This window comes from Diplotaxodon limnothrissa, linkage group LG3 (assembly GCF_057381915.1).
Source record: "Diplotaxodon limnothrissa isolate DT_005_m linkage group LG3, D_limnothrissa_male_GT1.1, whole genome shotgun sequence".
NCBI classification, from domain to species: domain Eukaryota; kingdom Metazoa; phylum Chordata; class Actinopteri; order Cichliformes; family Cichlidae; genus Diplotaxodon; species Diplotaxodon limnothrissa.
In genome coordinates this window covers 16,640,585-16,657,194 of record NC_140598.1, presented here as the reverse complement: position 1 = coordinate 16,657,194, position 16,610 = coordinate 16,640,585, and the positions used below count along the sequence as shown (strand labels likewise).

At 46.6% G+C, this 16,610-nt stretch overlaps 2 protein-coding genes across 2 annotated transcripts; both read right to left on the bottom strand.

Annotated features, from left to right (window-relative positions):
- Positions 1-1,116: 1,116 nt before the first annotated feature.
- mogat3a (monoacylglycerol O-acyltransferase 3a) lies at positions 1,117-6,986 on the bottom strand. Its single transcript, XM_085343085.1, has 9 exons — positions 6,756-6,986; positions 6,105-6,283; positions 5,887-5,947; positions 5,665-5,808; positions 3,499-3,629; positions 3,229-3,272; positions 3,060-3,150; positions 2,706-2,814; positions 1,117-1,639 (listed from the first exon to the last, which is right to left on the bottom strand). Exons 1-9 carry the CDS (start codon positions 6,847-6,849, stop codon positions 1,485-1,487), a joined length of 1,008 nt encoding a protein of 335 aa, XP_085199211.1. The 5' UTR covers positions 6,850-6,986; the 3' UTR covers positions 1,117-1,484.
- Positions 6,987-12,835: 5,849 nt separating this feature from the next.
- On the bottom strand, positions 12,836-14,787 carry LOC146634695 (uncharacterized). Its single transcript, XM_085349940.1, has 7 exons — positions 14,729-14,787; positions 13,972-14,047; positions 13,798-13,866; positions 13,604-13,714; positions 13,483-13,519; positions 13,082-13,208; positions 12,836-12,985 (listed from the first exon to the last, which is right to left on the bottom strand). The coding sequence occupies exons 1-7, from the start codon at positions 14,741-14,743 to the stop codon at positions 12,836-12,838; spliced, it is 585 nt and encodes a 194-aa protein (XP_085206066.1). The 5' UTR covers positions 14,744-14,787.
- Between the last annotated feature and the right edge of the window lie 1,823 nt (positions 14,788-16,610).

The following is a 16,610-nucleotide window of genomic DNA, read 5'->3' as shown; positions in this document are numbered from 1 at the left end:
CAATAATATAAATCATACAAGTATTAGAGTTCAGATCAGCGTGCTGTCGAAGGAACCCTCTGAAGCTCGTGCGTTCAAATTATTTCACTATTCCTCTGCAATCTCAGCCTCACTGTACACATGCATTTAGCCAAAGCTGGCGCTGTGAGCAGATGTCTTTGTGTAGCTGAGGAGGAAACAGACAAAGCAGATTTTCCTGGCCTGGCGTTTTATAGCAGATACCTGCTTGCAGTCGATCAAACAGGAAGGGTGGAGATAATTAGGTAGGACTGCTGGGTCCACAGACGTTACCGTCACGGTTTAACGACTGGGAGCCTGAAGGCCTGCAGCACATAGCTGATTATTGGTACTGAAAGCTGTAGATAAAGAACTCATGATGTTCTTCCAACGTGAAGCGTTGTTTTCTTTTTCTGCTGCTTCAGTGAATTTTTGTCCGGAGGGATGAAACCTGTGATACCTCTGCTCTCAGCAGCATGTGCGTGCACGTGCCGTCGGATCTCTGCTTCCTGTTGACACGCTTTCGTGGAATCCAATTACCAGAATTTATTGAATATTGCATCATTCAAATCAGATCAATGTGAATCGTGAAGTGTATTTATTTATGTCTCCGGTAACCTCGGCTCTCTGGGGAAATTCACAGGTCAGAAGATCCCCGTGAGCGTCCCCTCTCAACATAACCTGCTGCCGAGCAGACGCTCAGCATCAGTCACAGCTCATGAAGACCCTCCAACGCTCAGCTCGTCCATGCCAAACACTTTAAACAAGGGAAACAATTCAAAGACGTAGCTTCAGTTTATTTCCAGATGTTTCAGCATCTGCAGCTTCAGTCCTCCAGGGTCTCTGCTTATAGGCAAACAGCTCTGACTCACACTGCACCACCCCCTGTGCTGCCACACCTGTGGCTGTAGCTCAGGTTAGAGCAGAGCTACTAACCGGAGGGCTCGTGGTTCGACCCTCGTCTGCTCCAGCCCGCATGCAAAATATCCTCGAGTAAGACAGTAACCTCATGTTGCTCTCTGACGCATCCATCGGAGTATGACTGTGGGTGAATTGTGTAAATCGCTAGGACTGCTCGAAGCAGGAAAGCACAAAATAAGAACCAGTCCATTTACCTGTGATCCTATTACATGATTTATTGCACATAAACCCACGAGAGTAGTCTTTATGACACCCTTAAACGTACCATGAAAGCTCCATTAGCATTAACGTTAGCAAAGCCCATTACAGGCAGATTCCTGCAAGTGTTTCCTTATGACCTGAATGCTTCCCACTGTGTGTTAGCTCCTATTTAAATGCATGGCTCCTCCCAGCACTGTTAGCTTTTGCTATTGTAATCAGTGCTTCCTGATAGCAGCTTTGGAATTTCCAATTTAAGTCAACAGGCTCTGCAAGCAGATCCAACTCATAGTGAAATCACATGCAAGTCACACACAGGTCAGGTGTTTACATGAATGTAGTTCATAGTTCAATGTTCACGCGCTCCATCAGATGAAGGCGAGGTGCTGGTCGTCAGCAAGGCCGTAGCTGCGTTTGTGTTGCTCGAAGAGCTCAGCGAGATTCTGCAGGTAGACTTTATGAAGACTCTCGATGTCCTCGCTGCTGGGACTCGGAGTCTGGACCACTGGGATGGGCTTCCCCACTGAGGGCAGAGGCAGAGAGAGGCATGAGGCTGACAGCAGTGTTGGAATTGATTTTTTATATCGTCCTTTATGCTTAGAAACATACATCACTCGTCTGCTGATAACAATCAGATCCTTGTTAGGTCTGATGAGATTCTGTGTGCACTTGTGTACCACGAGACGAGGAAGCAGCCTCGACGTTATCATTTCCATCAGAGCTTTAGAAACTGTCCTGACCTTTAGATGCTCATCTGACACATGACCTATTGCAACCTCCTGTTCTGATCATTTAGCAAGACGCCTACTCTGCTGTCCTGCAGACACAGTTTAAGTGCATTGAAAGGTTGCATGTCTATCTATGGAACAGCTGCACCCACGCACACAGACTACAGACACTGATGTTGTTCAGGTATACCTGCTTAACAATGCCACATGCATTTGTAATTGCATATTCAATTAGGACAGGTGAAGGCCTGGGCTGACGTCCCTCGCTAACAAGGGCAAAGAGCTCTGTCTTGTCTGTTTGGTTGTGCAGTTTGGGCTTGTGTTCCAGCAGCTTTGTGCCTAGATAAACCCAACAAGCAGCCAACGGGGCTGACACAGGCTGACACTGGGCCAGAGATAAAGGGTAGAGGGTGTTTAAAAACTGAGATAGGAACGGGAGCTGATACGGACTCAAAGGGACTAAAGCAGACCAACACCATCCCCTCCTAGTGCTCAGTGTGGTGTACACTTGGTTAGCTGTGGTTTAGCATTAGATGAACACCATAAAGGTCAGCAAGTCAAGTGAAGAGGCTTGATGGTCCTTTTAACCATACAGTACACAGTGAAACGACACAGTGTTCAACACAATCAACACAGGATGACATAAAGGACAAGTGTGCAACAATGGCAGGACGCGCCAGGCGCAGGACGGTGCAATAGCATCAAGTTAGCATTGAGTCATCACGGGATACAGATGGAGTTACCATTAGGCTAGCTCTGAGTCTATATTAGAGGAACGACAGTGCAACAGCATCAGGTTAGCATTATATTAAGCTGGGATAAACACTGAGTCAGGGTCGGGTTGAAGCTGTGTGCTCGTACCGATGGTGCGTATGGGCTTCCTGTAGGGTATCAGGCCGAAGCTGTACTGGAAAACTCCTCGGGCATGAAACAAAGGCATGGCTATTCCCATGATGCTCTGCAGTCGGTTCTGTAGACACAGGATAACACACTGGTATCCCATAATAGCCACACAGTCATTTCAAGCAGCTGTAAAAGTGCAGCGATGAATAGATTATGTTCAGTGTATCAGCTTTGTGGCCGCTGAGAGGCTGCTATAGGGTCAATCAGAGCTGTGGTAAATGATTGTAGAAGGTTGTGAGGGCCCCCCTGTGGTTCCTTTATCTAGCAGGTTACCCTGAAGCGTCTACGGTGATGTGGGGTGTGACCTCTGACCTGCAGCCTCCTCAGAGGGGAGCCGGTCGGGTTCTCAATCTGATCAAACAGCTCGTTCTCTCCAAAGGAGAAGACGGGAACCAGCTGAGCTCTGCACACAGACAAACACAGTCAGTCAGGTGATAGTCCTGCCCCTCTCGGCCCCGCCCTCTTTACAGGCTCCACCCACCCATGTTTCAGAGCCAGTTTGATGAAGCCCTTCCTGTTTTGAACCTGAAAAACAGACGGAGACGGCGCTCGGTGAGGAAAAGCAGAATTTAAAATTTAAAATGTGGTTAGTCCAGCCTGTGACCTCTGACCTCATGTTTCACTGTGCTAATAACCCGATGATGTCACTGAGTGCGGTGTGTTTCCACACAGCTTCCTCTTTCTACATCAGTGATGTAACCGCGATGGGGCGGAGCTGCGAGTCGCGGTCACAGCAGGACTCTACACGTACCTGTAAGGTGAGAGCTCCGGGCCGAGCGTCCAAAGCCTCGGAAGCTCCACCCACTGCGACGACGGCCACGTTCCCTCCTTCGGGACGGCTCACCAGGTACGAGAGACTGGACTTGGAGCTGGACACCAGACCTGACAGAGACACGGGTGACAAGTGACTCCTCCCCTCACCTGTTACCATGGTTACCACAAGGCATAGAGGCCATGTAGACACCAGCGACCTACAGACTGATGAAACTGAGCTCAGACCACTCCCCCCACACCACCGTTAAAGCGCTCCGCCAAAAACCTTCCACCTGACAATCAGATCGACTTTCACCACGTTCATCATCCAGGACAGGGCTGGGGAACTCCAGGCTTCGAGGGCCGGTGGGTCTCCACACCTGACTGGCATGAGTAGTTCATTCCCAGCCTCTGGAGAGCTTCAGTACGTGTTGAAGTCATTTAGCCTTTAAATCAGCCGTGTTTAGGGCTGCTCAATTAATCGAATTTTCAACAATCATTAAAAATGACTGAGCCAATAGCCCCTCCCTCCCGCTTTACTCTCGCGCTGCTCCGTGTGGCAAATCGAGCGCACCTCTCTGCATTTCGAACACGTGTCACAACAATTAAGAGCAGCGGTCTCCAACCTTTTTTGCGCCACGGACCGGTTTATGCCCGATAATATTTTCATGGACCGGCCTTTAAGGTGTCGCAGATAAATACAACAAAATAAAACTAGTACCGAATAAAAGATTTATTCATAACACACTTGAAAAGACCCAGGAAAACAGAGTTAACGATAAAAACGATAACAAAATAACGCTGAAAATCGATAAAAACCATACATTTCACACCTGAGCCTCAACTCTCGCGGCCCGGAACCAAACGACTTACGGACCGGTCCGAGGCCCGGGGGTTGGGGACCGCTGATTAAGAGGACCCGAGGGAAGCTCGGAAAGCTGAGCAGAAGTTATTTGGAGAGGAGAGTGACTGCTGTTGGTTGAAAAGAGAGGTAAAAACCTTCAGTGGTGTGGAAACATTATGGGTTCAGTCAGACGTGGATCAAGTGGACACCGTGTGTAAACTTTGCTACGGTGTAGCTGCACCACAGAGCAACACTGCAAAGTTCACTAAACACAGACGTTTACATTTTTCATTCATTTTTATATTGCAAACATTTGCACTGTTATCAGTATTTGCACTATTTTATATTATTTTTTGACAATCTTTAAAGTCATTATTCAATACATTGTTATTGTTAAATAAATATCGTCACATAATCGAGATCTCAGTTTCAGTGAAAACAATCGTGATGATCATTTTTGCCATAATCGAGGAGCCCTAGCTGTGTTGGATCAAGGACACATCTAAAACCTGCAGGACCCCGGCCCTCGAGGCCTGGAGTCCCCATCGGCCCGTCATCGCTAACACTGACCTCGGGCTGGTACGGGTGTCGGCTGAAAAGGACCAAAACCATCACCCGCCCTGTCAGACTAAAGGCAGATGTTTGTTTCTTACAAGAAGAAAAAAGTACAACCAGATATCAAACAACAGAAACAGTTTACTTAGAGATAAAAACACTGACTGAATCCCTGCTGCAGCTCTTACTGATCCAGATGGAATCAACCTTCGGTCCAGAGAATACACAGGTTCACAGGTGAGACCCTGACACACCAGCTCCACCCATCACTCCATCAACACTGCGCTCGTCACACCCTCACGACGATGTTCTAAATCTCCATCCTGCAGTTCCTCATTAGACCACCAGGTGTCACATGACCCCGCTTCCTCCCTCAGGTGAGTCTGACCCGAGGTGACACAGGTGCACGCACCGAGGGGGCAGCAGGAGCCGAGCCGGAGTCACACGACCAGGTGCTCGATAGCTGGGACACATCGACCCATGTGACCCTGCGTGTGGTCAGGCAGCCAATCAGAGAGCCTGTGTCAGCCTCCTCCCTGCTGACCTGCAGCCCAGAGTCCAAAGGGCTGATGGAGCAACTGAAGCCCGATGGAGACGCTGTGATGAAAGCACAGCTGGATTACAACAGCTGGAGGAGGTCACAGCGACAAAGAGTCCAAGGAGCGTAGAGTTTAAAGGAGCGTCATTAACAGAGCATGACTGTCCTCCAATCAGCACACAGACCGCTGTCACATGACCAGCACAGTTGAGCTCACAGGTCCTTACCTCCACACATGATGTATTCTCTGAAGAACGGCACTCGGAACCAGAACGGCAGCATCAGCAGGTGAGGCTTGAGTCCAGGAAACAGGTGAGAGAAACCCGTCGCCTCCGTGCAGAAGTTCCCAAACGCCCCCGCCACCAGCACACCTGAGGACAGGCACATGCATGGAGACACACACCAGGGGGCGGGACTAAAAAGGGCAGGTGTACAGGTGTGTTTGTTACCATGTGGGTGGAATCCAAAGATGTAGTTCTTCTTCGGGTCCAGGTCGACCGTCTTCAGCAGCTGCAGACAAACCAGCAGTGATCAATCACCGATCAGTGATCGATCACCGATTGATTGATCACTGATCGGTAATCAATCAGCGAACAGCAGCGCTGATCGATCGCTGATCAGTAGTGATTGATGAATGATCAGTAACCAATATTCAGGGATCGCTCACCGTCAGCGGGAAGTAGTCTCTGAAGTGCTCCCACACACTCCACCTCCTCATCCACTGTGACCTTCGACCCCCATTGGTGGGTGTGTCCCAGTCCAGCCACAGCCAGCCAGCGTAGAGCAGAGCCACCATCCACCAATCAGAGAGGGCGAGGAGGACGAAGGCCGCCAAACAGCACTGAGCTGGGAGACAAGTGAGGCAGACAGCTGAGCTGAGGCGTTCAGGTGCTCTCTGAGTGACCAGGCTGATCTACACCTAACAGGTGTGTGTGTCTAAGCTCCGCCTCTTTAAACCTTTTACCAGGTGAAAATAAAAATGAGTGTGTAACATCAGATAAACTCAAACATCACATAAAACATCCGAATACAAATGAACAGGTAGAAGTGGGAGGATCCTTTTTAACACCTGAAGCCGTGAAATCCTTCAGTTTTCCTGTGATGTGCCTCTGATTGGACAGTGAAGCCAAACGCAAACACCTGCGGAGCACAGCAGGGTCCACCTGCAGGGTCCACCTACAGGCTGAAGCTGCTGAGGACTCGCCTGAGAGTGACTGCAGATCAATACTACTGCACGCTGTGCTGATTAATCAACGACCCTGATCACACTGATCAATCACTGTCTCTACGTGTGTCTCGGCAGGTCACGTGACTGTACCTAGCGCCAGGAAGGAGAAGATCCACTGCACGACGGCGGCGGTCTGCAGCCTCCTCCGCAGCGGGACGTTCAGCGGGGCGAACTCGATCCTCATGCCGACTGTGGAGCTCCTCGGCCGGGTCTGCAGCTGTGCGTGCTCCCGGTGTCTGTGGAGGTGTGCGTGTGTCAGCCGTACGCGTGCTGTTGCTGCAAGCAGTAAGCGCCACTGAACTCAAAACTCTGCTCCTATCCTGCTACACTGCGCATGCGTGCTGTACACTGGGTGGTGTCCTTTTAGCCAATCGCAGCACGTGACGACACACGGCGAGAACGAGCATGTGCGGAGGCGCGTGCACGCCAGGGGGACGCTCAAAAACTTTAAATAAAGTTTATTTAAAACATGAAACGCCCTAATAATAAGTCTTTTTCTTTTTTATAACTTTACAGGGAGAAAATAAAAGTTTCTAGGGTAAAGAAATAAGGAACATAGACCTTTTGACTAGTGATGGGCAGATGAAGCCTCATGAAGCACTGAAGCTTTTCATCCAATTGGTTCATCCCAGCGCAAAGCTTCTTGAAGCTTCATTTGCTCTAGTAGAACACCTACTGGACGTAAAAATATTAGTTGGCATGAATTTGAAGAGTGTGGCCTTTTGCACACAGCCTGTAAATGTCAACAACAAAAGGAGTGTGTAAAACATGTATATTGTAGTGATGCAGTATACTGTGTATATTTATAGTGGCAGTATGGAACATGATTATTTGGAAATGCCTAAGATGGAAATGATCATTTACTGTGAGGTGAGGTGTGGACAGTGGTTGTGCTTTTGTAACATTGAGGCAAGGACAGTGATTAGTGTTTAGGGGACACATCATTGGTTTTTATTTAAAAACAACAGTTTCTCCACTGTGGCAGGTCGTAGGCGATTTCTTTTTTTTCTAAACTGTCTCTAACTCTCACTAACCGCAACTGTCTCTAACTCTCCATCAAACGCCCACATTTTGAATGGGGTCTGAGGGGTTTATATCGCTGTCATAGCTCGCGGCAAAGTTCGAACCGCTTCCTGAACCAGTCACGTGGTACAGCCGGGCAGCGAGGCTTCGGACGTCATCATTTTCAGCTCCTCCCATAAATGAAGCATGCCTCGATACGCGCTTCGCGGAAACGCCCCCTCCATTACTCGACACACGCTTCGAAGCCTCGATACAGTACGTCACATCACTACTTTTGACACAGGCAGGAAAATTAGAATAGCAAGTATTTATAGTACAGCAGTTTTTTGGTTCATATTTGGAATAAGCTTAAGTGACTTAAAATATTGACAAAAGTAATTCAAGAAGACGGTAAACATAGGAGACGCATTCTTCCACTTACATAAATGAATAAAAACTTACGTAGCACTATTACAAAATGACAACATCTGAGATGTCAGAATCCAGATTGTCCATAAAGTAAAGAACATCCTTAGCTGTGAAGGCAGGTACATTGTAGTATTAGAGGTATTAGAGATGAACTTATTATTAAATTGTTTGTCCTTTATTGCGGTGTTACCTATCGTCATGTTCTTATTAGTGAATACTTTAAGTCCTAATAATAAGTCTCTGACATCGGTGATCAATGAGGTTCATCCGGGTGAGTCAGACACGTGACCTCTCACCTCTGCGCACAGGGCTGATGACGCGCACGTCAGCAGAAACTCTCCGAGTGACGTTGCTGTTACCACGGTAACGCTATTTGTTTGGTTGCCGCAACAACGCCTCCTGCTGCTGCTTCGTTTCGTTATTAGTCTTTACTGAGAGTTGTTGGTGGTTACAGATGTTTATCAATTCGCTCAGTAAACTGAAACTGGAGGGTGTGACGCTTACAACAGTCTAACATGGAACGTGAACTAAGTGATTTCACGTTTCTATGGTGATCGTATCAGTTAGTGTCTTAGTGTTTGGACTCCCGATGTTACAAGATCACACGCGAGGAGAATCACTGTGAGAGGCAGACACCCGCACACACCACGTGCATGCTGCTGGTGGTTGCTGTGTTCAACCTGTCAACACAAAGAAGAAGCAGTACCGAGCTGTAATCATACTTTTCCTAGTTTCTTAAAGTCTGGGTCGACAGCTCGGTGGTGCTGTGGTTAGCACTGCTGCCCCACAGCAAGAAGGTCCTGGTTCAGACCCACAGTCCGGCTGCGTTTGCAGTGGCTACTCTGGTTTTCTCCCACAGTTAGTGGGCTTGGTTAGTTGGTTTATATTACCCGTGAGCAGTGTTCCCTGTAATGTTTCACGTGTCTGCGCGAACACACAAACTCCCTGAGCGGCCCTTGGACCACTGTGAGCAACAGCAGACGTGTGCACTGTGGTCACGCCAGCATCCAATCCATCCAAGTTACATGTTTATTAAAGTAATCAAATTACAGCATTCACGTTACACTACTTTTAATTAAGTGCTTTAGCCCACTTACAACGAAAAATAAAATCTTGTCCATGACCTGTAGCATGTTAACACTATTGGAAGTAAAAAAATATATATATATTTTCTTAATAAAGCTCTGACTTGTATTCTGAGTCTGTGGTCTGGGAGAGAGTCTGTAACTCTGTCTGCAACATACAGTAAATAATGACCAATGTTGGGCAGTTAATTATATAGTTACTTCTTCAAAAAAGTAACTGAGTTTTGCAAACAACAAAGTGTTTTGCAGCTGTTTACCTAAAAATGCAGCCAAGGTGTTTTTTAAATAAACATTTCAAACTATTTACAGAACAATCAGCTGTTCTGCATCAAATCTGATGCCACACAAATTATTTGTGCCGCTCCAAAAATAATTTGTGTCCACTATGAGATGAAGGAGAACAACAGCCTGATACCTGCAGGCCTGACAGCAGCAGATGTGTCACTGCTGTAACACCTGTAACACTCAGCAGTCACCTCATTGTTCTGACACACACAACAAAACTACTGACTACACTACACACTAACTACACACTAACTACACTCTAACTACACACTAACTACACAAGATTTGCGCTAAACGTCTCAAGTCTCTCACATCTCAAAACACGCCGTCACTCCTAAAACTTCCCCCCTTCCTAAACGACTAAATGCCATGTCTGGACTGTGGGATAAGGTGGCATCGTTCTGATCCCATACGGGAGCAGCCAGTCACTGACTGACTAACACTGCAAAACTGAATTGTTAAGGTATTTACTTTAATTTCAATTCAGGTTAGATTTTTTTTTTTGTGCGCGACGCAGATTTTCTGTGTGCAGAGACCGTGCCGGCAGTGCGCAGCTTAGAGGGAACATTGCCGTGAGTGCAGATGGTTGTCTGTCTCACTGTTTGTCCTGTGATAGGCTGGTGAGCTGTCCATGGTCTACCTCACCTCTCGCCCTATCACACCTGGGATAGCCCCCCTCCAACCCTGATGAAGATAAGAGAATGGATGGAGTGGATGTTGTTTTAAATCCATTGTCTTTATTAAAGCAGTGGAAGTCTTGATCTCCTCCCCCGACTCAGCTTGAATCATGGGGATGTTCACCGTCTTAATCTTATGGAGCCTGTAAAATGCAATGTTTTAACAGCTTGACAGAAGAAGTCACCAGAGCCAACATTTTCAATGCTTTGAAATATAAAGTTCTAACATATCAAAGACCTTCTAAAAGTCCAGGCAAAGGATTAGGTTATCACCAGGGCATAGAAATGTTGATTACAGTGAGTTTTTCATGAAACCAGATTGGGTTTCATCAATGATCGGCTCCAGAAAAGCCAGTGTTGAGGCAAAAATGTTGTCGTCTGCATTCAATTAGGTCTCCAGTTATCAATAACCACATTAGGTGTGGGGATTATGTCTTCTGTTAGTGCAGGAGATAAAGAGCCTTTTCCAATCCTCTCTAATATAACGTCTAGCAGTAATGGAGCTAGCTCTTCAGAGAAAGGTTGCTAACCATCAGTTCCAGGAGATTTATTAGTTTTAAGATGATCAATCGAGGAGATGATAACTGATAAGCTATCACCTCATCATAAAAAACCTTCAATCATCTTGATTTTTCTGCTTGACCTTGTTAAGAGAGTTCATAAAAGATGGTTGCTGAGAATTAAGAAGCAGAAAGTTAGCAGCCATCCAGGTCTTTATGTCTTTAAGACATTCCTGCAGTTTAACTAATTGGTGTGTGTTATCTGGCTTCATGGACAGATAGAGCTGGGTGTCATCAGCATAGCAGTGAAAATGTATGCTATGTCTTCTAATGATGCTGCCTAAGGGAAGCATGTATAATGTAAACAGAATTGGTCCTAGCACTGAACCCTGTGGAACTCCATAATTAACCTCAGTGTGTGAAGAGGACTCTCCATTTACATGCACAAACTGGAGTCTATTAGATAGATATGATACAAACCACTGCAGTGCAGTACCTGTAATACCTACAGCATGTTCTAATCGCTCTAATAGGATATTATGGTCGACAGTATCGAACGCTGCACTGAGGTCTAGCAGGACAAGCACAGAGATGAGTCCACTGTCAGAGGCCATAAGAAGATCATTTGTAACCTTCACTAAAGCTGTTTCTGTGCTGTGATGAGCTCTGAAACCTGACTGAAACTCTTCAAATAAACCTCTGCAGATGATCTGTTAGCTGTTTGACAACTACTCTTTCAAGGATGTTTGATATGAAAGGAAGGTTGGAGATTGGCCTATAATTAGCTAAGACTGCTGGGTCTAGAGATGCTTTTTGAGTAAAGGTTTAACTACAGCTAGCTTGAAGGCCTGTGGTACATAGCTGATTATTAGAGATAGGTTGATCATATTTAAGATCGAAGAATTAATTAATGGCAGGACTTCTTTGAGCAGTTTTGTAGGAATGGGGTCTAAAAGACACGTTGATGGTTTGGAGGAAGTAATTATTGAAGTTAACTCAGAAAGATCAATTGGAGAAAAAGAGTCTAACTTAACATCAATGGTACTAAGAGTAGCTGTAGATAATATTACATCTGTGGGAGTAAATTAATCCTGGAAACAGTAAATCTTCTTCTGTGAGCCTGACATTACAACCTCCTAGCTTACAATAAAACAGATGAATCCATGGCGAGAGTCATTATGTTTTTAGTTTAGAGTTTATTATGTGATACAAACACACACTCTGTTCATACAGCAGATTATCTAATACACACCTGAAGTACCAAAGAAAGTTTAAAGTATAAAACTGTCACAGATTTCTGAATAAACAGGAGCACACAAGTACATAATGACTTCAACATTTAAAAGAGATTTAGGTTTACAACACGCTCAGTTTACAGAGGTGATCAGATTTATTGATCCAGAATCAATAAATAAGCATCACTACTGACTGAAATAGCTCATCCAGACATCTCACACTCACAGTGAAAGGGTTAAAGGTCATTCCACTGATTTTACACACGTTACTCTCAGTTTGACGCCTCTGCAGAGGTAAAGTTGCATTATGGGACATATAGGAAATGAAACAGCTGATCGGGAGGATGCTGGGGTGGGGGGTGGGGGTGGGGGGGTGGGGGGGTTCTGGGTGAGCTGTGACAAATTACAGACTTATTTTATAGACCCAAGCTACACCTGGTCTATGTGTGAGCTACACCCGAGCTGCACTTTCTCTACACCTGAGCTACACCTGGTCTATGTGTGAGCTACATCCGAGCTGCACTTTCTCTACACCTGAGCTGCACCTGGTCTATGTGTGAGCTACATCTGAGCTACACCTGGTCTATGTGTCAGCTACATCTGAGCTACACCTGGGCTACGTGTTAATGAAGTGGACCCAGACTTCACCTGAAATTAAATTCTTCCTAGGACTTGGACTACGTCTAGTCTACAGTTACGCCACATCTGGCTACAACTAGTCTACACCTGTCTTACACCTGGAATCTAACCTTACTTCACACCTGAACTACACCTAGTCTACACCTGGTCTACATTTGTATTCTTATAGGGTGGCCTGGATGTGAAGTATAATGGGTGGATCAAACCAGTCTACAGGTGGACTCTGACCCCGGACAGGACCTGGACTTTAATCCCACCCAGGACCTGGACTCTGATCCACTCAGGACCTGGAATGATGAGCTCGACCTGGACCTGGACTCATGAGCCCGGCCTGGACCTGGTCTTTAATCCACCCAGGACCTGGACTCTAAACCTGCCCTGGACCTGGACTCCACGTTTCTGGTTTCTGAGAGCTGGATCTGCTGCTTTGGCCATCATGGACAGTGGCTTGTCCCTAAGACGTTGGTGCTGAGAGGCATTCAGAATGACTTGCTTTCATTCAGGGCAGGTACAAAGCTGCAGAAGAAACAAGCAGGTGAGTCACATGGTCAGAGGGCCTGTTACCTGAGGGGCAGGTGGATGTTTGAGGGGGTGGAGATTGTGGAGATTGTTACCTTTCTTTTGCTTGTACCGCTGGGATAGCATTGAGAGAACCAGAGCGAGCACCAGAACCAGGAACACAGACACTGATCTGCAGATATAGAAACACAGTTAGCTCCACCCCTTCAAAAAAGAACCAATTGTAATGCAGATAAAACTAAGTCCAGCTAAACATCCAATCAGAAGCCTTCATCCGTTTAATACAAAAACACAAACAGGAAGAGAAAACACTGAGCACTAGTAGGTTAAAAGGATCAGATGAAGAAAGGAATCAATAACAGATGAACAGCTCATCACAGAGTGTTGACTGATTGATTAAAAAGTGATTAGAGGCCACTTAATAATTACAGGAGAGTTATCCTTACATCACACTTAGGATGATCCACATTTCACCAGGGAAGACTGTGGACGAGAAAAAGGACAGTGATAAGAACTTCAGGTTCCTCTCAAGCCGTGTGAAGAAGAAGGATGAACAGGTGAGCCTACCAGGAGGTCCAGCAGTGGTCACCGTGGTGACTGTCACCGTGGTCACAGTTTGGTTCCCGCACACAGCATCAGTCCACTGCGTGCACTCAGATAGAGTGTCCCGATGTAAAGCTGGAGGACACATAGGAGGACAAATCAAGCAGTGACTGATTGCAAATAGGTAAGTCCAGCCCTTTTACTGAAAGTGTTCTTACCCGAGCAATCAGTACAGTCTTTGCACCCGATCCCTACAGTCTTGGAGCAGTTCTTCACTAGGAAGAAACCTGAGAGACACACACATGAGCTAAGAGACATGCGCAGGTGTGCACAGGTAGATCTGTTTGAGTCAAAGCTTCAGCTGCAGGAGAACACACATTAGGACTCCTTACCTGGTGCACAGGTGGGACAGCTCCCTGCAACCCCTTGTACAAAGGTCATCTTCACCAGCAGACATGCAATGCTCACCTGGGATAAGACACATAGACAGTTGGACAACAAAGTGTCAGGTAAGAAGGGCATAACTATAGCGCACCTGCCTGAGCTATACTGAAGCTATACCCTGAGTATACCTGAAGCTAAAGTCCTTTCTATTAGCCCAATCTGCTCTGTCCTGTAAGGTAACAAACACACCTGGATAGAAACCAGATTCAGCGATCCAACTTTAGACACATGTTCACCTAATCTTAATCTGTAAACAATCAGTTCAAACCCTGTTGCTAGGAGACAGAAACAAAGTTCAACAAATGTGGATTCCTGAGAATGAGGCTCCACCCCTCTGCACGTATCAGCAAAAAACGAGCCAGAACAAGCTGATCTGATCTGAGGAGTCACAAATACTCACAGACCATATCAGACCAGCGCAGAGCAAAAACCACAGACCAGGCACCTCCTGTCATGGACTTCCAGAGAGTGAAGAAGTCTGAACTGCATTAAACGTGTTTAAATCTGCAGTCAGTCGTAAAATCAGAGAAAAGTCTTCATCTCAGGACTCCTTTAACCCTTCACCTTCCTCCTCCTCTGACTTCATGTATCTTCAGTGAGCTGGCACTCCTCTCTTAAAGCTGTACATGCTTGTCCTTGTGTGCGCTTTCTTCTGCTCTCAGACTTATTCAGGCTTCCTGCCATCGTCACCTGCCCAGCACTCACCTGCAGACCGTCCATGTTGTCGTCTCCTTGCTGTCACGGTGTGAAGTGATCGAATGAGTGACCCTGCACGCTATGACCTCTTTTATGCTTTTGCGCTCCACTTTAAGATGAGGAACACTCCTGAGTCATCACATTACATCAGCAAAGTGGGAGGGGCAAAGAGTTCCTTGGAAGGACTGTTGGCAGAGACTCCGGCACTAACAGATGCAGTGTGACTGTTTAACTGAAGCTTTATTGTCATTAAAGGTGTAAATTGTTGTCTCTGAGAGACCTTTAATGACAGGAAGGAGACAACATGGGCCAACTCTACCTGTGTCCAGCTGTCCAGGTGCTCCTAGCAGTGGGGACTAAAGGTGATGCTGACTGAAGAGAGTGTTTTGTTACACACTCAGGTAAAGGTGCAAACCTGTCAGGAATAACTAGTTTCACCTGTTCAGACTGAGATCACACAGAAATTCTTAGACTCCTTTTATATCAAAACAAACATGTTGGTCCAAGACTTCTGCAGGATGCCACAAACGGTAGAGCGCCAAGATGAGGTCACTTCCTGTGAAGTATGAGTGAGCCTATCACCATTACTGATGGATGGCTAGTTTGTGTTAACTAACTGTTTCAAAAAGTGCTTAAAGATGTATTTAGACTCTTAAAGTTGCTAAAAGTGCTTTGTGGCGGTGAATGAGCCGACAACAGCACGTTTTTCATTGGCTGGCTTTCCACCTGCCCTGCTTCTGTAGCACACACACCACACCCTCTCCTCAGGTCGCAGCAACATCTTTATCAGGCGAAACATGAATAGATAATGGGGCCACGCGTGCGAGTCCGCCTCCCTGACATCACACCCTACCCACTGCTCCACCCCTGCCCTGCAGCTGAGCCACACCACGCCACACCTTACCCTGAATGAGCCAGCGCTCTTTCACAGAGTTAAAAGTATCAGCGTAATGCAATACATGTCTATGTTTAAACTGTGACAAAACTATCAATAAAAATTACAATGTCAAAAAAAAAAAAAAAGTATCAGCGAGTGACTTTGCCCTTTCAGTGGACATTTAGCCCACTGCAGTAAAGAGAAAGTTTTGTGTTGATGGATCTGTCATCATTAGTCAGATAAAAGCTGCGTCTTGTAAAGCAGCGAGGAGTCAGAATCACTGTGAACTCTACAGACGCGCTAAAGGTCACAGACACAGGCTCTGAGTGGACCCGAGGTCTGGTTTCCTGATGAGTGTACCTTACAGCAGCAGATGGTTTGGATCTGCTCACTGTGTCAGTGCAAACATCTGGATGTGATAAATATTTACACACAGTTTCCATGGTGTCTGTTTGCAGACGTGCTCTTTGTTTCATCACACTGTGTGTGTTTGTCCGGCTAGACCCCAGTGGAGCCTTCAGTGCAATCATATCTATCTAACATCTATCATGTGAAAGGAGAGTCCTCTTCACACGCTGAGGTTACTTATGGAGCTCTGCAGGGTTCAGTGGCAGGACCAATTCTGTTTACATTATCACATATGATGTGTTTCTGGTGGCTTCACACGTGAACGGTTTGCAGCCGAGTGTGAAGCGCTGGGAATGAGAATCAGCAGCTCCAAATCTGAGGCCATGGTCCTCAGCTGGAAAAGAGTGGAGTGCCCAGTCCGGGCCGGGGACGAGTTCCTGTCCCAAGCGCGGGTGTTTAAGTATCCGTCTTGTTCACGAGTGACGGGAGACTGACAGACAGATTGGTGCTGCAGCTGGAGTGATGCAGATGCTCTACCTTAGAGATAGAAGTGAGGAGTTCGGGCGTCCAGCAGGGGCTCAGAGTAGAGCCGCTGTTCCTCCACATTGGAAGGAGCCAGCTGAGGTGGTTCGGGCATCTGACAAGGATGCCTCCTGGGCGCCTCCT

Coding starts and splice junctions, on each gene's coding strand:
- mogat3a (XM_085343085.1), bottom strand. CDS start 6,849: ATGAGGATCGAGTTCGCCCCGCTGAACGTCCCGCTGCGGAGGAGGCTG. Junction 6,284..6,755: donor CTTCTCCTTCCTGGCGCTAG/GTACAGTCACGT, acceptor CTTGTCTCCCAG/CTCAGTGCTGTTTGGCGGCC. Junction 5,948..6,104: donor GAGACTACTTCCCGCTGACG/GTGAGCGATCCC, acceptor GTTTGTCTGCAG/CTGCTGAAGACGGTCGACCT.
- LOC146634695 (XM_085349940.1), bottom strand. Junction 13,715..13,797: donor AGACTGTACTGATTGCTCGG/GTAAGAACACTT, acceptor TGTGTCCTCCAG/CTTTACATCGGGACACTCTA. Junction 13,520..13,603: donor GACCACTGCTGGACCTCCTG/GTAGGCTCACCT, acceptor TCTCGTCCACAG/TCTTCCCTGGTGAAATGTGG.